Genomic DNA, 23,143 nt, shown 5'->3' on the forward strand with positions numbered 1-23,143 from the left:
TTTCATTTCACTGGTTTTCACGGTTGGTGTTCTTAGATTCTTTTCCCTCTTCTCATCTTAAGATATGTATTAGGTTAGTAGATCCAGAGGAGTTAGCTGTGTTAGTCTGTAGTAGCAAAATCGAAAAGAGTCCAGTAGCACCTTTAAGACTAACCAACTTTACTGTAGCATAAGCTTTCGAGAACCACAGTTCTCTTCGTCAGATGATTCTCGAAAGCTTATGCTACAGTAAAGTTGGTTAGTCTTAAAGGTGCTACTGGACTCTTTTCTATATTAGGTTAGTGTGAAGATCAAATGTAAGAGGGAAGAACTAGGTATGGTGCTTTGAACTCCTTTGAGGAAGGCTAGAGCAGAAATGAGAGAGTGAGTTTTATGCCATTTTTATGCAATGAATGCAAAAAAAGCTAGCATCAGTTTTGACAGTAAAGTTTCCTTTGAATTTTGTTAGTATGGTGGAGGGGAGAGATGGCTGCAGTTTAATCCCAAGCAGGGAGAACCGAGGTTGGCATCTCTAGGTTGGGAAATTCCTGGAGATTTGGGGGTAGAACCCAGAAGGGAAGGGTCCTCAGCAGGGTATAATGCCATAGATTCTACCCTCCAGACTAGCCATTTTTCTCCAGGGGAACTGATTTCTGAAGACTGGAGATCAGTTAAAATTCTGGGTAATTTCCATGCTCAGCTTGGAGTCTGGCGACCCTAGGATGAACCCATGTCAGAAACTGAAATTTTCAAGTTGAAACAACATGTTCTCAAAACATGGTAACATCCCTAATATAATCTTAGGACTTATTTATTTTAAAAATATCCACCTGTTAAGCATAAACATAAACTTGTTAACGTAACATAAACATGTTAACAGCTGTTAACAAATTGCTTTCAAGGCGGTTACCAGAAACATATTAAATAGTCTTTATGTAAAAAAAAAAAACAGCTTAGTCCAGAGGGGTGGGGAGAGGTAGTATAATAATGCTGGAATAGAAGTTTGAAGGACGCGGAGGGTATAGATGGAAGTGGTTAGATGACTGGAATTAAGGTCTTAGACCAACATGCTCTGTTTTTGGACAGCGAGCATTGTATTAAACCTGTTCTGTGACCCAAAATGCTCACCTTGTGTTACCCTTCTTTTTAAAAAAATAGCTATTCTTAAACTTACCCCTTTCTTTTTGTGATATGTAATTTGTAGCAGGACTTAAGCTTCCCCCTTTCCCTTAATTGACCATAAAAACAAATGCCCAAGAAGGGAAACTCCTGTTCATTTAAATATAGGCTTCCAGGTCGATCCTAGATTTTGAGCCCCCTTGTTTAAAAAAGGCATGAGCCTGCTTTTTATCCTCATTGAGCCTAGAGACAACTGGACTCAATAATGTATGAACAGCTCGAAAGAACCACCAATTAAATTAGTTCCTGGAATGATGTCATTTGACTTCCCTCAAGAGTTTCCGTTTAATGGAACAGTCCCACATGCACTCAAAACGTGGATCAGACAGCCTGTTTTGGAAGTGTCACCTCTGTTCAACTTGTTTGTTCCCTGAAATATAGAGCTACTGTGGTTGAAAAGCATGTTGCATTTTAAAGCAAATGTGCATTTTAAAACTCATCACCAGCAACAACACGTAAAAATCTAGTGGCACCTCTGCAACCTGTGAGAATAACGGCTTGTATTCACGAGATACTTTCAGCTGTTGTATGCTGGGGTATACTAGCAGACATATCGTAATATGATAAGCAAAAAAGTATGCAAGGGAGAAGGCGAGAAGTAATAACCACTCCCTTTAGCGAAGAGAAGGGATTATTAACAATCCCTCTCTTGAGACCTAATGTCTTTCTTTTGTGAAGTCTGGACAGTTTGTGTATGTGGTGTGTTTGAAATGTGATCTGTGTACAGTCCCCAATGCAAATTCTTGCCTATCAGTACATGTCAAAAAGGTTCATTTGAGGGGAAAAGGGAGAGCAAACCCGACATGGAATTAGAACTGCTGTTGTAAAATTTACTTTTCCTTAGAAATCTGGAACGGATTTACTTTAGGACGCGATTCATTTTGGAAGACTTCTTTAAAAAAAAGTATGTTGAGGGCTGTTTCCAATGTCTTGTGTAGTTTAGATGTCGTAGAGAGTATGGTGTAATAAAAATTTCCTGGCTTCCTTTTGAAAAAATTACATTAGTAACATAAAAAGTTACTTTGCCTTATATGACGTAAAGCACTCATTCTCCCCTGTTTAATTATTGCAAGCTGATGATGTTGAGAATTAATGAGCCCTAGACCTTGATTTACAGACTTTCTGCAGCCTAAATTCTGCTATTTGAGGTCCTGCCCAGCAGAATTGCCCGGACTCTAAAGCTGTTATTTGAGCCATAGCTCTTAAAACATAGTAAAGTGCAATGATAACAGTTTCATGGGGGTAGTGGGGGGGGACTCAAGGAGGGACATTGTCTGAGGCTGCCTCCCCCACCCTCCCCACTTCTGCCTACTGCATCCACTTAGAGCTGATAGTTCTTTTCTACTCATTCCCTAATCATCTGAAGTTTTGCACACGATCCCTTCTGACTGCACGGTGCCATTGCCTGGAATAGCAAAACGTCTTAATCAAGCGCTGGCCCTCCTATCAAAAGTAATCCCACCTTTATTTTGTCTTAATTTACGCTTGTGCCCTTTACAATAGAATTCTTAACAGATTTCCAAATTGGTTTTGTCTCTTTTTCTATTTTCAGACTGAATTCATTATAGTTTTAATGATTGGGTGTTTATGTGATGACAAGAAACAATGAAAGTGATATTCCAGGCCGTAAGCCATTGTTAACTTTTGGCGTCACTTTTTTTTTTTCAAGACAAGATGTAGTAAATGCAAAGCAGTATTAATTATCTACATATAGTTTGAATTTGCCAGTTTCGTATTTCCAGTATTTCAAAAAAGTTCTAGCCAGATCTTCTAGTCTGGAATTCGTTACAGTATGTTAGTTAGTTTTCACAAGGCAGTACTTTTTTTGGGTAGGTTCGTTGCCTGTAATTCAGATCTGAAGCTCTTGTTGACTAGAATATATATTTGATTTTAAAATGGCTCTGTTCCACTTCCTGTCCCATGTTGCAACCGATACGTCTCTTCATCCAGCACTTTGTTGAAAACTTTCGAGCATCACTTCGTAAGGAAAAACCAAGAATGACTCTTCTTTCAGAAACTGCGGGCATCTTGGCAAATCGAGCCTAGAGACTTGAGTTTCGGGGGAAATAGTAGTAGTAGTAGATTCTTTATTACAGCACTTAGCCAATACATTTATTATAAAAAGTAAAATACATATTTTACGACCATTAAAACATGGAACATATACGATTTAAAACATATCTTTCAAAATTTATAAAAACCAGAAATTCAGCATAGTTCTAGACGAGCAGCCGGAGTGGAGGCCTACACTCTCATGGACTTCAACAACCAGGGCACAAAATTTCGCTATCTGGTGTAATGTTGTAAAATCTGAGTTTGACAGCAGTTTCTCTTAATTTGTTCTTATCCGGATGTTCTGAGAAAAATACCTTTTAAAAGGATTGAAAGTACTGTAGTTAGAAGTGCTGGTGTCCATAGCGTTGTACACATTGATTTCCTCTGTCCCCTTTGTTACCTCTACCCAAACAGGTTTTGAAGGTTTTTGAAGCAATACAAAACCTTTGAGAATAGATTATAGTGGTCTTTGTGCATGCACACACATGCATGTATGACGAATGCACCACAGGGTCATTCTCATAACACCTTCAACCCTTTGGGTGCGGTGCACGGACAGGATTATCACCAGCCTCCAGTTTTGGATACTGAAATCCTCTTTACAAGTAGCCTTTAAAAGGCACATGGCTTGTGTTTGCTTACAGAAGAAAAAGCAAAAAAATAAAATAAAATCTAAAGATAAACCTTTTGGAATGGATGGCCATTCCACTGTCTTAGAGATGAGCTTACACTTCTAGAAGCAGTTGAAAATCTTCCATCCAATCATAGGTGGTGTCCACCTGCCTGAGAGGCTCTTGAATGAAATGATCAAATACACAGTGTGTATTTGATGCTGCAGCATTGCTGATGCTGGCAAAGCATGTGCTTGTGCCATTCTTTGGGCTGAAGACCAGTGCAACAGCAGGAGAGGAGTATATTAAAGCAACCGAGGCTGCTGGGTCACATCCCCAGAGTCTTCTGGTTCCGTCACTATGGTCTAGGGATGTGTGCACTTCAAACATTTTCACATCACAATTTCAGATGCAGTAGGGCACGGTTTCCATTATCCTGATTTTTGGAAGTGTTGTTACCAGTTCAGGATGGTTTTCTGGGAATTTTTTTTCCAGGATCATTATTTTTGTCATTCTCCCTCCCCCCTCCCCAGGCAGCAAGAGTGGGGAGGGAAAGAGAAGAAGCTAGCTCCCAACTTAACCATGCTAACATTGGCAGGCTTTCTTTGCAGAAAATTATGGGTGCACTTCTGGGGTTCTGCAAGGCTTGGTTGTTGCAGCATCTGTTCCTCACCCTAACTGGGGGCTTCTGATTTCTTAATTGGCCATTGAATCATGTTATATCAATTTAACAAGATTTGGGCCCAGTTGTGCCCTAGAGTAGTTGGTCTCTAAGGTGTTACTGGACCTGAATCTTGCTCTTCTACTACAGACCAACACGGCTAGCCAGCTGAGACAATCAGTTTAACAGATATACCAGTATATGTACTATGTTCTCTGAATTCCTGGCTTTCATTTTTTTAAAAAAGTAAGTCTCTAGCTCCTTCTGTTGTGGAGATGTAAAGAAAGAAGTGGATCTCTGCAACAAAAGGAGCTAGAGATTTACTTTTTTACCTAAACAAAAGCTGGGAATTCAGACAATTCCATAAGCATGTTGCTATATTGATACTATTCAGTTGCCAGTAAAAAACAGCCACTCTCTCAGCCAAGCTTCAGATGGGAGTCCAGGAGTCTGTCTGCCATTTTCCAGCTGGGGTGGTGGGTGGGGGTGGTCTCTGATGCTTCTGATACTAGCAGCAGGGAGAAGCCTCCAGAAGAGATGGCGCTGCTGTGATAAGTCCAGAGCCAGTTTGATCCTTATTTTTTTTTAAAAAGAAAAAAGTAAAGCGCCATTTGTGGAGGCCAGGTCTACATGGCCATCAGCTTTGAGTTGGCGTCTCACTTACCAAGGGAAGAGAGAATCCAACTAATGGATGTTTCCTGGCCAGCTTCCTTTGTTCGCTGCCCATCCTGAAATCTTGAAACACTTCCAAAATTCTGGGAGGTAAATTTTGTTGCTCCAAGAATTTTGGCGAGTTTTGCGTCATTTTGGGTGTCCCTGAACTGACCTAAAACACCTAATTCCGGGTGTAATTTCAACTTGGGTATATCCGAATGCACACCCATATGAGGGCCCTTGCCAGTAATTGAGAAAATTGCTTTGTTTAAGTAGGTATAGCCTGCCAATAGAGTGGTTACATCTGCAGTTCTTTTCTCCCAAGATTTGATGCTGAGCTTTCTCTTTCTTTGCAAACAGACTGACTTGTTTTATTGCTCAGCGTCAGATCACACTTTAGCCTGTTACAATAAGCTAGTCACAAAAGAGAGGGATTGTGAAAGAATTGCTCAGAAGTTTTAGATCATATTGCAGGTTTTCAAAACAGTTGTATTTTTTCTCCTCCCCCCCCCCATCAAGACAGTTCTTTACAGAACATCTTTTTTTTCGGTGAGAGAAGTTATGAGTACATTATGTTCTCTGTATGGCGCATGCCTGGTGCATTTTTTCAATATGGAGCCAACCCGTTTCTCTGTAAACAGTTTTGATGGCACCAATTGATTTGCATTGTTCTCGCCTGTCGTGCAGCCTGCATCCTTTCAGTCATTACCTTGGCAGGAGAAGCCAGGCCTGATGGAAAAACTAAGTGAATGCCTGATGGACCAAGCTCAAATTTAAGATCTGTAATCTTCAGCTGTAGACAAAAGCTGCAAGCAGCAACGTCATAGGCTGCATTTATTCATATAGTCATGTAAATAGCTTTCAGTCCGTTTCCCCATCCCCCCTGAATTGCAGGTACGAAGTGCTTTACAGCTTTACAAAATACTGGCTGGAGGAAGGGTAGCAGCCCAGGAGATAAAGTTGCCATCCTTCCAAGCAGGGCTTTTTTTCAGCTGGAACGTGGTGGAACAGAGTTCTGGAACCTCTTGAAAATGGTCACATGGTTGGTGGCCCCGCCCCCTGATCTCCAGACAGACAGATCTCTGTCTGGAGATCAGGGGGCGGGGCCACCAGCTATGTGACCATTTTCTTTGAGGGCAACCCACTGAGTTCCACCACCTCTTTTTCCAGAAAAAAGCCCTGCTTCCAAGGCTCCCATCTCTTTCCTCTTCATTGCATGGGCCAGGCTCAAGGCTTGCTGGTCTGTGGTGGTTTTCTTTCTCGGGAGCATCATGAGCAAGAAACGAGATTTTTCCTTCTGTGGAAAACAAAATCTTCCGTCCATGTATACGTCCTGCACTTCCTGGAATGAAGGCTTACTTAGGTTCATTGCTGTCTACCAGATTTGAACTTCCCTCTTCACCTTTTCCTCCCATTTTTTAAAGTAATAATTTTTTAAAAACCTGGAGAATTGCAGGGATTGCTGCCAAGTTCTTTGCCAGCCTGTTTTACGGGGTGGGGTGGGAGCACAGTGTTTGTTTCCCTTCCTCTGTAGAGCAATCCCAGTCTTCCTTGGTGGTCTCTCTTCCAAGGACTGTCTGGGGCCAGCCCACTTAGCTTCCAAGATCTAACAAGATCAGGCTATACCATGCTACACCATCCTTCTCTTTCTGTTTTTACAATTCTTCAATTTCCTTTGGGGGGACTGCTTGGTTTTAGGGTTGCTAACTTTTTTGTGCTGGCTACATCTTTCACTGCAGTTAAAAAAACTTTTTGATTAAAGGTCTCATATGCATGTCCATTTATTCCTTTGTTCACAGATGTGCGTCCTGGATACTGCTTTTCCACGCTCTCCAATGGCCGTTGCAGCAACCAACTCCAGCAGGTGCTAACGAAGATACAGTGCTGTTGTGACTCAGGACGGTGCTGGTCTCCTGGAGCGACCAGTGCCCCCGAAATGTGTCCTATCCGTGCTACTGGTAGGAAGTCCTCAAATATATTTGTTTGTTTATTTGCTTCATTTGTCAACTGTCTTTCTTGTTGAGTACTCGGCCAGTGACAGAGGTAGAAAAAACAGTGAAGTGAAGGCACTGCAGTGCATACCACGAACAATGCAATAAAACTCAAAAGAACAGTGAAATAGAAACAGTGCGCTACATTGCATAAACTAGATTTTGCTAAACTACAGGCAGTAGAATACGTCCAGGAAACAATGCAGTATAAAAGTGGGAGGTCAGGAGGACACACATGAACACTGGTCCATCGAAGTCATTATTGACTACTGAGACTAGCAGCAGCTTTCCAGGGTCTCGGGTGGAAGTCTTTCACACCACCTACTCTCTGATCCTTTCAAATGGATATCCCAGGGTTTGAACCAGGGACCTTCTGCATGCTAAAAAGGTGCTCAGCCACTGAACTATGGCCTCTTCCCTGCAGAAAAGAAGACCACCTAAGAATTTCATAGGCAATCAAAGCTTCATTTGCCTATATAAAAATTGCCCCGATGCAAATGCCCGCAGAAATAAGGAAGCTCTTCTAATTTTTGCAGTGCGTATGCTTGTGAAACTATGTGAATGATTTATAACTTAGGAATGCCATTGAATGAGTGAATGTCCTGAGCTAAGACCGGCTCTGAGTGTTGAGGTGATATTTGGGGGATATCGCTTTGCAGGAAGCTATCAGTTCCCCGATGAGAATGAAATTCCCCCCAGGAGAATTGCATGGTGTCTTTTAAACTGGCAAGGCTCATTTATTTTAGTTTTTTTTTGAAGTTTAGGTTGTGTATATCCTGCTTTTCTACTTGAAGCTAGCTTACATAAAGGGGATTATTCACAGTATAAACAGAAGGAGGCAGTATGAATAAACCCAGTGAATAGAAACCCCAAACAATAAATATACAGGGAATGCAGCCAGCGGCAGATAAAGAAACTAAAATATCAAGGGCAAGAAAACAAAAAAAAAACCCTCATCCTGTTCCAAAGGCGTTCTGGAACAGGAGGGTCTCAGCAGGCCAGGAGGGAGAGGGTAGGTGATCCTCAGGAGGCAAAGAGTTCCATAGTTTGGGGGCAGCGCTAACTGATCTCAAGTCCCAGGCCAGTTCATGGGAGAAGAGACCATCTTTAAGGCGGGCTTGCCAACCTCCAAGTGACGCAACCAATATCAAAGAAGAAACCTCGAAGGTCAAAAGGAATAAATTGATAATAAGAATTTTTAAATTTTTAAAAGTTCCATCCTATGAGAATAATGCAAGTCTTCCATTTTCTTCAAAGGACAATACAGTCCAATGGTTATAGTAGATGGCTAAACATGAGCTCAAAAGCCTGACGGGTACTGCCAGCTTGTTATTCCATTTTGGCAAATTCTTTATCGAAGGTTCTTAATTATACATAAATCACTCCAACACCAAGATTTTCATCTCCAGGAAAGAATCCGACGGACCATTGGACTGTATTGTCCTTTGAAGAAAACTCCGTTTTAACACCTATAAAGGAACAAGCAAATAGAATTACAGTACGGAGTACATTTCTGGAAGACTTACATTATTGTCATAGGATGGAACTTTACCAGTTGGACTCCTGATTGAATTTGTACATAATTGTATATTTGGATATTTATGGGATATATATGGGATGATCTATTGATATTTATGTGTATTAATTACTAGAAATTGCATGTTGACACTTTAGCACTTCGCACTTTGAAATTCAAAAATACATTTAAAATGTAAAAACTCTTAATATCAATTTATTTCTTTTGACCTTCGAGGTTTCTGCTTTGATATTGGTTGTTTCTGACCCGGAGGAGCCCTCTTGTCAATTTTAAACCTCCAAGTGAGGCCTGGGGAACTCTTGATATTATAACTAAAAGAGATCAGTTTTCTGGGAGACTTCTTTGGAGGATGGGCTGTATGGCATTATATATCTCTGAGGTTCCTCCTCTCCCCAAGCCCAGATTTCATCCTCATATCTCCAGGAATTTCCAACCTCGTTTGACCTTCGAAGGTCAAAACCACACTTTGAATCCAGTCTGGAAGCAAATGAGAAGCCAGTACTTTTGATTCAAGACTGCGCGTTACTGTTCCTGGTATCCGTATTGCAGCAAATCCTAGGCCAGCCATCCACTTCCTGCCTGATAGAGCCAAAATATTATTATTGAAGGGGAATTTGGGAAAGAATTGGGCAATAGAGACATTGCTATCTCCCCGTAGCAAGAGAGAGATAAAATTCTTGCAATCTTTAGACTGTAAGGCTTTAGAAACATTTTTACCTTTGGGGGAAGAACCGAAATTCTGTATAATACTTAAAAAACTTTTAACTTAACTGCACTGCATAAAATTACACTGTTTGCTATACTGAATGAAATTCAGTGGTATGGACACTTTTCAGTTTATTAACACTGTAGTTGCAAATAAACCCAGAGGTTCCAGGTCTTGAGAATCCTCAAGTGGCCTGCCCATGCCCTCCCTTAATGTTGCAGCAGCACTCCCCTCTCTTGCTATTGCTGCTTTTAATAGCTTGGCAAGCAAAAGAGCAAATGCAAGGAGAGGGAAGGAGGGAGCAGCTTGCCTCAGAGAGGGCAATGGAACAAATGGGGCAATTTCTGCTTCTTGGTTCTGTTGCAGGTTCCAAGCAGGTGTGTGGCAAGTGGTGCACGAAACAGGTGCAGGACTCTGGAAACTTCCAGTTATCTCGGCGGGTAGTTCTGATCTAACCTCGTGGACAGATGCTATTCCAAACCGAGCGGGTCCCCTGCAAGGCGGGAGCGCGAACCCTCTCTGCCAACAACTGCTGCAGCCCCGAACTCCCGGGCTCAGGCAATCTGCCAGCCTCAGCCTCCTGACAGCAGGGATTACAGGCGTGCGCCACCACGCCCAGCTTTGGGTGATGGTGGTGGGACCTTCCATCATCCTGAGCCAGTAGTTAGAGGAGGGAAAGTAGCTACCTGCCACCCTGTTGCCTTAGTAACTGAGACAGTTGGGGCCATACAGGTTTAGCAGATTATTAGCAACCTAGATTTAGCAGATTATTTTACTCAAGAATAGTTTGTCCATTATATGAATAACGTAGCTTGACAACTCATGGGAATAAGCCTCAAGCTGTTTAGAAAGTTACTGCAGCATCGCAGCAGGGGTGCTTTATCATGTTGATGTAATATAACTTCTGTTTGTTTTTTCAGAGGAATATCGCAAGTTATGTATCGTTGGTACTTTGCCTTTGAGACCCGAAATCCCCGGCGTTCCCAGCATTCCAGGGATCCCTGGTGTTCCTCCTGGGGTCTTCCCACCTGACTCATATCCTCCACCTGTATATCCACCACCAATACTGGTCCCATCTCGTAGACCACCTATAGGTAAAAAAAATAGAATTATATATTTTTCCACTATTACATTTTATCCCATTTAAAAAGTGGATTACTGTGACTGATTTTCTCATCCTTTTACCACTTAGTGCAGCTCACGCCAAATCCCAGGTGCTTATCTCCTTGAAAATGTCTCTCTGATGTCTAATAATGTTATCACTTACTGGTTGTTATGTCATTTACTTCATTTATAACCCACTTTTCTCCCCAACGTGGGCCCAAAGTGGCTCAAAACTATCTGCGTGTTGTCAGTCTTATGCTCACAACAACCCTGTGTAGGATAGCGACTGGCCCAAGGTCACCCAGAGAGTTTCCATAGCAGAGCAGGGATTTGAACCTGGGTCTCCCAGATCCTATCCCAACACTCTTAACACTACATCATGCTGACTTTTCTCCAGGGCTTTTTTTCTGGGAAAAGAGGTGGCGGAACTCAGTGGTGGAACTCAGGACTGCACAATGATGTCACTTTGGGTCAGCTGGAACAAGGGGGGAGTTTTTTAAAGTTTAAATCACCCTTGGTGAAAATGGTCGCATGGCCGATGGCCCTGCCCCCTGATCTTCAGACAGCGGGGAGTTTAGATTGCTGTCCGCGCTACTGCGCGGAGGGCAATTTCAACTCCCCTCTGTCTGGAGATCAGGGGGTGGGGCCACCAGCCATGTGACCATTTTCAAGAGGTGCCGGAACTCCGTTCCACCGCATTCCTGCTGAAAAAAAGCCCTGCTTTTCTCCCTCTTGTACTTGCACAGGGTCAGTGCCTAGAATGTAATTCTGGTGCTTAGGAGTTAGGGAGGGAGGGCTAGAAATAGAATCAATCAATAAAAAATAAATACAATAAATATTTTTGCCCTCATTCACAATCCTCTCCCACCTTTCTTGGAACCCGGAAGATACATCTGCTGAGAAACCAAGTCAGTTGTGCAAATTCAAACACGAGCACATGAGACTTCCTTATATCTAGACAGACCTCTTGTTCATCTAGACCAGTATTGGCAGCAGCTCTTCAGACTCTCAAGCCTATTCCAGTAGTTGCTTGCTACCTAAGATCCTTTTCCCTGGGGTTTGTACCTGGGACCTTCTATATGCAAAGTGTGTGATATATTATTAAGTCATGGCTTTAGACCAACACAAATGCCATGGTGGAGAGTGCTGTCAAGTCATAGCTGACTTATAGCAACACTTAGTGGGATTTTCATGGCAAGAGACTGACAGAGATAGTTTGCCATTGTCTGCCGCTGCTACCCCAGTCTTTGTTGGAGGCCTCCCATCCAATTATTAACCCGTGGTGACCCTACTGAGCTTCCAAGATCTGATGAGACTGGACTTGCCAGGGCTGTCCAGGTCAGGGCACCATGGTGGAGTAGATGTCGCTGTACATGGGATGTGTAGTAGGCTTTCTGTGTGATCGTAAGGAGTAGAGATGGGCATGAACCGAAATACGAACCAAAATTTGTGACGAACCAGGTCGGCTCATGGTTCGCGAACCGGCAGTTCATCAGAGCCCATTTCTGACAAACCACCATGAACTTTAGGCTGGTTCATTTGGTTCATTTTTTGGTTTGTCACTGCAGACAGCCTGGTGCCAATCAATCAGTGTCCTAAGCAACAGGGGATGGACTTCCTGCAGATCTTCTGCTAACCTGGAAGTGTCCTTCTACTGACCTGGATGTGACATTTTCACAAACCAAACGAACTGATTCGTGAACCAGGGCAGGTTCGTGGTTCATGAAATGTGATGAACCACGAACCACACAGCACGTTTTTTTTCCGGCTTGTGCCCATCTCTAGTAAGGAGTGTTCAGAGCTTTTTTTCTGGGAAAAAGGTGGTAGAACTCAGTGGTAGAACTTAGGACCACACAATGACGTCACTTTGGGTCAGCTGGAACAAGGGGGGATTTTATTAAAGTTTAAATTGCCCTTGGTGAAAATGATCACATGGCCGGTGGCTCTGCCCCCTGATGTCCAGACAGAGGGGAGTTTAGATTGCCCTCTGCGCCACTGGAGCAGCGTGGAGGGCAATCTAAACTCCCCTCTGTCTGGCAATCAGGGGGCGGAGCCACCGGCCATGTGATCATTTTCAAGCGGTGCCGGAACTCCGTTCCAGCTGAAAAAAAGTCCTGGGAGTGTTATATTTTTAAAGCCCGTTGATTTCAGTGGATTCTGAAGGGTGTAGCTCTGTTTAGGATGGTTCTATTGGGATGTCACATACTCCTGCTTGAGATGGTAGCAGAGCGGAACTCTTTTGTGTTTCATATAAATCCATTGTCATGGTTTGGCTTTGAGCACTCTGCTTGTGGTTAAAGGGTGGTTTTGTATGAGTGCACGTGGAGCAGTGCTGCAATCGCACTGCACAGTGAAGGGTCATGGTACAGTTGTCACCAGTGGCATATGTCAAATTCAGTTCAAATGATTGTACCTGGTTGGATTGTAACCTTTTCTTATTTAATTCTTTATTTCAGATGTTTTACCAGTTAATGTCACTCGACCTCAGGTGAACTTCTGCCAGTTATATCAAAATCTCTGCATTAATGGACGCTGTATTCCAACTCCTGGAAGTTATCGATGTGAATGTAAAAAGGGATTTGAACTGGATATTAGAGGGGAATGCATTGGTATGTGATCCCTCCTTTGTTTTCCATAACATTTCAAAATAAACAGCTTTCTGAAATACCTCCCCCCTTGCATATAACCTTTATTCTTACTATATTTTGATTAAAAATAGTAAATACAACCATAGGTGTATTCTACCACAATGATTCCGCTTTCACAGGGACACATGTTTTTAACAGATTGTTTTAGAAGGCCCTTTGTAAGCCTCTCACATCCATTTTAATCTCTTGCTTGTAGTCCAGATGTGAAATTGTCTTGTTCACAAATTTGTTAGTCTGTTAAGTTCTATGGCTGTCAGATATAGTGGGTCTGGGACTTTCTTGAAGTTTAGTGTAAAAGAAAATGGTGCGATTGAGGTATATTTTGGAGCTTCCCTTGGATAATCCCTTATTTATCTAAGGAAACACTCAAGCATATGTTCCCAGTCCTGGTGTATGGAATTTTCCAACACGAATGTTGTATAACATAGAACAACATTGATGAGGAAAATAAATATACCTAAAGATTGAGTGTTGCATAACACAGTTTATTTTATTTTTTTGGTAGGGCGTTTTGCCTACATAAAACAAAATTGCAGAAGGACCCTTCCACATCTGTCAGACTAATGGCTTACTAAAGAAAAAAATACTATCTTTGTGTTTCAGATGTCGATGAGTGTGAAAGAAATCCCTGTATTGGTGGAGACTGTGCAAACACGCAAGGATCCTACATATGTCAGTGTCGTCCTGGATACCAGAGTACCCTGATGAGAACAGAATGCCGAGGTACGCTTCTGTGTAATTTAATGGGATGAATAAATAAAACTCTGTTTTGCAGTCACATTGACTCCCAAAGTGCTTTACGATTAAAATCCACTGCCATATGCAGTACGTGTTGATGGGAGAAGGATGTTGACTGTTCCGGAGGATGAAAGTTCAGCAATGGTGCAATCCTAAGCATAGTTACATCCAGGGCTTTTTTTCTGGGAAAAGAGGTGGTGGAACTCAGTGGATTGCCCTCGGAGAAAATGGTCACATGGCTGGTGGCCCCACCCCCTGATCTCCAGACAGAAGGGAGTTTAGATTGATGGCGCGGAGGGCAATCTAAATTCCCCTCTGTCTGGAGATCAGGGGGCGGGGCCACCCTCCATGTGACCATTTTCAAGAGGTTCTGGAACTCCGTTCCACCGTGTTCCAGCTGAAAAAAAGCCCTGGTTACATCCTTCTAAGCACATTGATGTTAATGAAATTGGAAGGGTGGAACTCTGGTTAGGATTGCATTGCAAACAATGTATATGCATTTGGGAACCAAACTTGCAGTCAAAGCTGACTTTAAGAAAATCCGGACAGAGGGGGAAGTAGCCTTGTAAACGAATAGTGGGTGGTATATGGCCTTTGAAACATTCGGATCTCCCGAAGACATGTATTTCTCTAAAGAGCTTTGTATCATTACCGCAACACTGTTTGCGCTGTTTGTTAAAGAGAGAGAGCTAATCCTAGATGGGAAATGCCGGTTTATTTTATACTGCTCACATGGCTAGAGAATGGAGTGTAGAATTGCGTGAAAGTGTGGGTGAAGTCAGAATTCAACGATCATCTTCTGTTGACTTTACGTTTGAAGCCTGAAGATATAATTGGGGGAATCACTTTTTTTTTTTAAGTGTAATAAGGACATGTATAGAGAAAGCTCAGATCTAGAAATCTCTGCAGGATTAAGAAGCTCTGAAAGAGAAACAAAGAATTAAAAGACAAAGCCTAGAGAAAACAAATCTTAAGTAGTACTGGCTGCAAGTAGAGGAGAAAGGCTCAACAACTGCAGCGCCCTTTTGCCGTAAAGCCTGGAAAGAAAACCACCAGAGCTGGGGTCGGATTGTTGGCTGCAGCAAAATGACCGCAGCCCCTCAAATTGCTTCTCAGTGGAGCGTTCAGAAGATGGGCCAAGGATATACAAACCAGAACCTCTAATCTAATTTGAAGGGTCAGAAGAAGAGGAAAGAAGAAGGGTGCGACCCTCAAGTGGGCAACAGCCTGTCTTTTTTACAAAATCTGCTTCCTGGATGTTGTGTTACATAAGAATGGTTTGTAGGCAGAATTAGGCATCCAGTCAGTTCCCCAAGCCCCAGAAAGTGTGGCACGATTTACCTTGTGTCCTGATATCTTTTTGCTGTATGTTTTCCCCCCCACTCCATGTCATTAGTTGTGGCTAGTAGGAAAATGCTCAGGATAAAGACATCCAGAAACTGGATAACTTGTATGGTTATAGAGATGGGAGGGAGAAATTAATACCAGCCCACTGGGTAGCAGGACTGTGCTCTTAACGGATTTCATAAGCTGGCAGTGACTGTATTTCAGAAGCAGCATGATGAAATTACCAATACGTTTATGAGGGACTACTTCATTCTATTAGTTACTTTGGCTTTATTTGAAACTGTAAATTAGCTAATGCAAGGCGTTAAGTAATGTGACAACTCCATGCTCCACTTAATTTTAGGTCACTTTTTTTTACAGCTTTGGTCTTCTAACATGCTCTCTACAGTCTGCCCTCCAGTTACGGCTTTAGTGCTGAGAATTTTATTGTTGGCATTTTGTTGATCATTTAAAACTTTTAAACAGGCAAGATCTTTTGGAGAAATGGGATAAAAAAACCCATTCAAAATAAGTGAACGTTCACCTGGCCCCAGTTTAATAGATTATTGGGGCAAAAGTGGAACTTGTCTCGACTATCTGTCTGACTCTCAGACCGCTAGGTGGGATGTATCTGCCACTTAACGTCCCAGCAAGCAATAGCTTCTGCCTGTTTGATGCCTCTTAAATATCTGGCAGCATGAACAAGTGTGCTAATTTTATTTGGAATGGCTGGCTCAGCTTTAACCTTCCAAATGGGCCTGATACATCTAGAGTTAAGCACTCTAACATCCCTTGATTCCAGGGGGAGAAATTTTTAAAGTATGTGTTTTTTAATCTCTCTCATGTAACTTTGGCTGGACCGTGCTTGTAATTTCCAGGCAAATGCTGGGTTCCTGCATGAAGGCACAACCAGTGGGAAAACCCAGTTAGGTTTTGAACTAGGTTTTGTCCTTTTTCAGATATTGATGAATGCTTGCAGAATGGCCGGATATGCAACAACGGTCGGTGCATAAACACGGATGGCAGTTTCCACTGTGTTTGCAATGCTGGCTTCCATGTGACGGCGGATGGAAGAAACTGTGAAGGTCAGGATCCCCTCCTCCTTTATGCATACTTTCCCATCCACCTGTGCCTTTGTGAAAGTGTGTGTTTTTATTCCTCTGTACAAATTGCTAGCCAAGGACACCGCTTTTACATAAGACCTAAAATATAGTTTAGTAACGTGCATCTAGATTCTGTCTTTGATCTCAGGTTAAACTTTCCCCCAAGTTTTTCCACCTAAGAGAGGGCCAAGAAATGATGTCTAGTAAATCAGTGTCAGATCTGCCTCTTGGGAGAACAGCCCCTACCCAGTTAGCAAGAAAAAGGTCTCCCCATTGCTCAGATCAGGAAAATCTGTCAGCATTTATAGTGTCAGAGAGTATCGCCTGACCTGGGAGGAGAGGAGCCATGGCTCAGTGGTAGAACATCTGCTTGATATGCAGATGGTCAGTCTCCGGTATCTCCATTTCTAAAATGTCAGAGAATAGATGATGCGAAAGACCTCTGCCTGAGTCCCTGGAGAGCGGCTGCCAGTCTGAGTAGACAATACTGACCTTGATGGGCTAATGGTCTGATTCCATGTAAGGCAGCTTCTTGTGTCCATGAGACCTACTCTGACCTACTGTCAGCCATGGCTGGCCTCCTTGCCGTTTCCTTTTTTGGTCAGAGCTAGGATGGTGGTGCACAGGCTGGATTTTCTCCAGTTCAATGTGCTAGTCATAGGGATCAAACCAAAGAGTTATTTGTTGTCAATTACAGCCCTGTTAGAGATGAGAAATGTAATGCATGCAAGAGAAATAGTGCATCCTCCGTCCTAAAACTGTTACAGGAGCGGTATGTCTTTAAGAAGCTGTTCTAGTTGCATGCCACATCCTCAATTCCTGGTTTTATTGTGTATTTAACAACATTCTTGACAGGATCTTGCTGCAACTCATGCCTTGACCCTTAAAGAATTGTGTCTCTTTGAGAAAATGTAAGCATAATTTGATGCATTCTTACTTCCTACACCCCTTAGCCTTTAAAAGAAGAGAGAGAGATTGTTCTTTTACCATATTTCCCAGAGTCCTTGGAAGGTTTTCCAATGATCTGCTCATTCGTTAAAAAAGAATTTTGAGTACTGCTCATAGAAACATTTTTTGGCAGAATGTTATCTCAGTGATTCAGCTGGAAGATTTAATGCCAAAATTCCTATTCAGGATAGATACACATTTTTTTAAAAAAATCATAAATTATTTTTGTCCAACTTAGGATGTAAGTAAAAAGTAAAATAGGCCCTATCTAGAAAAATGATTTCAGTGCATGACAGCTGTGACGTTAAGTGGATCCGGAATGTAGTTTTTAACGTCATGTATGACCTAGCAATAAATGGTACTAGTAATTTCATTAATCCTTGGTAGCGTTTCTTGTCCTTTTTTTTGCAGGAGATGGTTAAAAGTTGAGGCTGTTTTTAGATACCAGATCTACAGATCAGTACCTAATCTGGAAACCTATCATAGCCTTTCATTCTAACTCCCAATCCTGACTAAATCCCACGTGTTAACGGTAATAAGAAGCAGAACACTACAGAAGGATGATCTGCTAAAACATTTTTCATTCCATTAAGAAAGCTGCCAAAATGCCTGTGAGCATATTGCATTGCATCAGCTTCTGAAGTAATTGCCTCTGTTACACTATAATGGCCCAGTTTCCATGCTCAGATTCAACTGTGTGCTTGTGTAAAAACATACAGCAGGGAACTAAAGACCATAAGAATCAGGCATGTATGGCTCCAAACATGACCTTTTTGAACTCTGTTTCTTATGCCTGGTTAAGTTAATAACTGCAAGAGAAAGAAGAGGTTATTTTTTTTAGAGGGCCAAGTAGGACAGTGGAGAATGCTTAAACCACTGTAGGCTCCCAATTCCGTGTAGATTTATATGGGAGTGCGCACTATTGAATTTAATGGTAATGTGGACTAGGATCAGGCCATAAATCCTATAACATAATAATTTCCATGTCTGGTCAGGCAAATAACACCTTACGATCCTAAGAATGCTCTCCTGAGGGTGAGCCCCATTGAGTAGACTTGCTTAATATTGCACAATTAGCATTTTCTAGGTCCAGAGAAGTACAGTCCATGGGGCACTCCATGTCAGGACATCGTATGTTGCCATCTTTAACTCTCACTCATTTGAGAATTTCCAGCAAACAAGTCGTGAGAATATGCTTTGTATGAACATGGAAGTCACAGTACTCGTTGGAATGGCTAGTAGCCAGTATTCTGTCCTCTCCATGTATTTCTCTTAGACTTTTAAGAAATCATTTATGGAAGTGGCCTTCCCTACATTCTGACTGCTTGTTAATTATTTCCTTTTGTTTGCCTAAATCTGTTTCCTATTATCTTTAGTGTAGACGTAGATATTAATTTATTGCATTAACTGTGAATCATAGTGAGCACTTAAAAGAACGTATGTAGCATTTCAGTGAATTATTCTTGGGTTCCATATGTCTGGATATGCAAAATAATCTTATATGAACAGTATCCATTGATAGTTGCAACTGGAAGAAAAGCCTAGTGAATGACTTTTTAAAAAAAAAGAAAGGTCCATATGACAAACTATCAGTTGATAATTATATTGATTTTAAGATTGTTTCATGGTCCAGTATTAATCTGTAATGTGCCTTGAGATGTAGAAGGGTGGTATGAAATTTTTCGAGTCATCAAATCAAAATATTTTGAAGGACGCCACATTGAAACATATGGATGAAAGATACAAATATCCCATGGACCAAAGCTTAGCTAAATAAAAGCATAAATTTTACTCAGGGTAAAACCAAAGCAAGAAACAAGAGTGACACCACTCTTAATCCAAAGAGGCTTCTCTTGGCAAACCATGAAGAGCTTTTGTCAAGGACAGGATAAGCAAAGACCCTCTCAAACCTCTCCCCTTTGGGCCGCTGTTTAAAAAATCCCTCCCAAACCACTAGTGCCCTTCAAGATCAGTCATTGGTAACCCTTTGCTAGGACGCATCAGATCATCTGAAAGACTGGACTTGTGAGCTGTAATGTCTTGTTAAATGCCTATTCTTTTTTTCTGTGTGTGCACGCACAATTTTGTAGATATGGATGAATGTAGCATACGGAATATGTGTCTTAACGGCATGTGCATCAATGAAGATGGAAGTTTCAAGTGCATTTGCAAACCCGGTTTCCAGTTAGCTTCAGATGGCCGCTATTGCAGAGGTGAGTGTCTGTCTGCAAATGTTACAATGGATGATGTGTGTGTTTTTAGGGAGGCATTTGATGCTGAGCGGTGAGATCGTAAGAGCCAGTGTGATGTACCGGTTAAAGTGTAGAACTAGAATCTGGGAGGTTTGAATCCCCGCTTTGCTATGGAAGGGCACCGGGTGATTTTGGGCTGATTAAACACCCTCAGCCCAACAACCTCACAGGGTTGTTGTAAAGATAAAATAGAGGAAAGGAGAATGATGGAAGCCACCTTGGATCCCTATCAGGGAGAAAGATGGGAAATAAATAAAGTAAATAAAATAATAGAGCACATTCTTGATTTTCTTTAAATTTATTGCTCTTTCCTTATCTCTCTTTTCTTCTGTTGTGCTGTGCTAGCTGGGGCTGGCCCAAATGCTGCCAGCGCAACACAAACAGGCCAGGCATGGGGCCAAACAATGGGAATCTTTCCTCTCCACTGCTTTTAACTTGTACTAGGTTTCCCAGGGTACTCTGGGGCTTGGGGCCTTAGATACATCAGGAGGGTCATCTGAAGTATTGAAGAAAGATGAGCAGGGGAAAGATTCTTTGCTTGTTAAACAGAATGGGCAGTAGACCCCTTTCCAGTCCGAGTCAAGACATCACAGAAAGGGTGGGAGAACATGTCAGTTATATGGTTTCCTCTGCCCCCTTTTTTCTGATATCCATGAGTTCTGCAACAAACAGCCAGATGCCAGAATAATGGAAAGATCTGAGTATTAACTAATTACTAATCTCTTATGCCCTATTTTGTTTCCAGTTGGTTAATGACTTTAGAAGGGATAATTATTAGTGACCATATTAGTCCAATACCAATGACTTCATAAACTGTAAATCATTGTTGGATGCTAACACATATTTTTAAATAATCTGCTTTGCAAGTAGCTTTTCAGCAGGGAATTGAACTACAAATTCAGAAATATTGTGCATATACAGCCCTCACATTGGGATTTTATTTCCTCAGAATGTAGTTAGGGGACTGCGGGGCTCACTCTTGCACACAGAAAGCTAGCGCATCTGACATGCTACCTTTCTGCTAGCGGGGAGCTTTGCCATTGGATTCCCTGCATAGGCCTCGGAAGTAGTATGGACACAGGAAGGCTGAACCAAATAGAGTTGAGCATGGATGCAGCCAAACACCCAGGTGGATGTTTGCCTCGGGTGAATTTTGGTAAATGGTTAAAAAAAAAATTAGATGGTAAAACTATTGGTGTGCATACATTAGCGTTGGCTGTTTTTCCTCTCTTCTGTCTCCAGTGTCATAACAATTTACTCTTTCCCCCTGTGCTTTGATGCTTCAGCAGTGCCCTGCAGCAGAATAGCCCGAGCTGCACTGAGTGTTGTCCTATAAGGAAGGGGGCCTTTGTAATTTCTAGAGCTCAACGTTTTCGGCATGATTTGTAAGCATTAAGCAAAAGTAGAAGCCCAGGAGTAAACAAACAATGAGCCAAAATATATACAGATTTTTTCTTCTCAGAAACTACGCATCTTTTCAGCTTGTAGATCAAGGAATCTAGAGAGAGCTCTGTTGAGACTATGAGAGACTGAAACCCCACAACTAAACTAGCTTGAAGCATGCTTGAGGTTTCATTGCTTATGGTGTAGGAAAGAAAAATGTATATTGCACATATAGTCTGCTTTGGGGGAAAAAAGTCTTTAACTTTCCAATTAAATTAATGTGGGCCTTAAGTTATTGCACCTGGGAATGAATCTGGAAACAGGACCTGCCCAGGATATAAGCACAAACCACTTCTTTTAAAAGCAAACCTGATGATTGAATCCTCATCAGTAAAGCAGTGGAATGAGCCTTGGGGTAAATAAATGTAGGGGTTTCTATGGACACGGAGAATTCTCCAGGTACATAGAAAAAATTAACGTGCGAATAATAGAAGAAGAATACAACCCTGCTAAAAATACAGTCTGGTGAGGACAGAGCATGCTCATTGCTTCCAGGGCATGAGGAATGTCCAGGGCAGTTGAGTTTGAATAAAACAGATGGAGAAAGCACAGAGAAGCTGGAGCAAAGGGTTGCCAGCCTCCAGGTGGTAGCTGGAATTACAGCTGATCTCAAGATGACCTGTTCCCCTGGAGAAAATGACTGCTCCAATGGGTGAACTCTATGGCATTGTACCCCACCAAGGCCCCTCCCCTCTTCAAACTCCACCCTTTCCGGGCTCCACCCCCTGAATCTCCAGGAATCATAGAATCATAGGGTTGGAAGGGACCTCTAGGGTCTTCTAGTCCAACCCCCTGCATAATGCAGGACATTCACAACTTCCACCCCTCCCCACAACCCCAGTAACCCCTGCTCCATGCCCAGAAGATGGCAAAACACTGTCAGGATCCCTAACCAAACTGGCCTGGGGAAAATTGCTACCTGACCGCATGGTGGTGATTGGCCTTACCCTGAGAAGAAGCCACGAGAACTAAGCACTGAGCATGTAAGAAGGGGCCACAAGAACTAAGTACTGGTTTTTCCAACCTAGACTTGGCAACCCTACTAGAGCCCCTAACAATGGCTTGAGCCTCTAAGAACTTTTCCCAGGGGGAAAGGCATATGTCTGCAACAATTTTTTAGAAATGACAAAGGCCCTGTGGTACAAGGGTGGGGGTGGATGGCTGCTGCCAGAGGACTGGCCTGGGAAACCATAGAAAAACCTGTCATGTAGAAGCCCTATTATTGTTGTACTTTAATGGCAGCCACAGCTTCAAAGGGGTAGTTACACAAACTGAACCCCATGTTGAAAACGCCGATAACCTTTTCTCTCTCCCTGCTAGAATTCCCAGCTGATGCTGAAGAGTTTAAGGGCAGGAACAATATTCTCAATGTTGTACTAATGTACAGCATCTCTTCTGGCTTCTTTTGGCTTATGGAAGTGGTGTCATTGTGCCAGGATGATGCTCTAGGATTCACACAAAACTGTGGTTAGACCATAGAGTTTGAGGTGAATCATAGAGTGGCACCTCAGCACGATGATTTCACCCCTGGTTTTTCAACAGAGATGACATTGCACATTGGTGTGATGCTGAAGAGCCTTGTTAATTTCCACCCTGCCAGTCTGTTAATCAGTGGCATGGATCAGGGGGCTTGGCTAAGAGGCAGGAGACTTGGTCCCCCTATGAGAGCCAGTTTGGTGTAGTGGATAAGAGCGCGGGACTGTAATCTGGAGAGCCGGGTTTGATTCCCCACTCCTCCACTTGAAGCCAGCTGGGTGACCTTGGGCTAGTCATAGCTCTCTGGAGCTCTCTCAGCCCCACCCACCTCACAGGGCGATTATTGTTGTGGGGATAATAATGACATACTTTGTAAACCGCTCTGAGTGGGCATTAAGTTGTCCTGAAGGGTGGTATATAAATTGAATATTATTATTATTATGCTCCACCAATGGGTGCTTAGGGGAACACTTTTGAACATAAAGGTTCCACTTAGCCATCATGCCTAACAAACATTCATCTCCATGTTAGAGAAAACATTAGCTGTTTCTACAAATATGCTCACTCTGTGTTCTGTAGAACATTTGTATCTGCTAAAAGAACTAATGCAACATGTGACCAAATTGTGGCTCAACACCAGCAGTGTTACGGACTAAACTAGACTTGATGGGGCAGCAGCCATGTTCCTTCTCCACACGTCTGTCCTCTTCTTGCTTACAGTGAGTCTGGAGA

General features: G+C 42.4%; 1 protein-coding gene across 1 annotated transcript in view; it reads left to right on the plus strand.

The window, feature by feature from the left end:
- The window catches only part of FBN1 (fibrillin 1), a 205,957-nt gene that overhangs the window by 77,151 nt on the left and 105,663 nt on the right, over nucleotides 1–23,143 (plus strand). Inside the window, exons 10-15 of the mRNA XM_055002220.1 lie at nucleotides 6,939–7,097; nucleotides 10,294–10,467; nucleotides 12,934–13,086; nucleotides 13,729–13,848; nucleotides 16,149–16,274; nucleotides 19,331–19,453. Coding sequence (XP_054858195.1) covers nucleotides 6,939–7,097; nucleotides 10,294–10,467; nucleotides 12,934–13,086; nucleotides 13,729–13,848; nucleotides 16,149–16,274; nucleotides 19,331–19,453 — 855 coding nt within the window. The remainder of the gene's footprint in view (nucleotides 1–6,938; nucleotides 7,098–10,293; nucleotides 10,468–12,933; nucleotides 13,087–13,728; nucleotides 13,849–16,148; nucleotides 16,275–19,330; nucleotides 19,454–23,143) is intronic.

The sequence above is a fragment of the Eublepharis macularius genome, chromosome 18 (genome assembly GCF_028583425.1).
Source record: "Eublepharis macularius isolate TG4126 chromosome 18, MPM_Emac_v1.0, whole genome shotgun sequence".
NCBI lineage: Eukaryota > Metazoa > Chordata > Lepidosauria > Squamata > Eublepharidae > Eublepharis > Eublepharis macularius.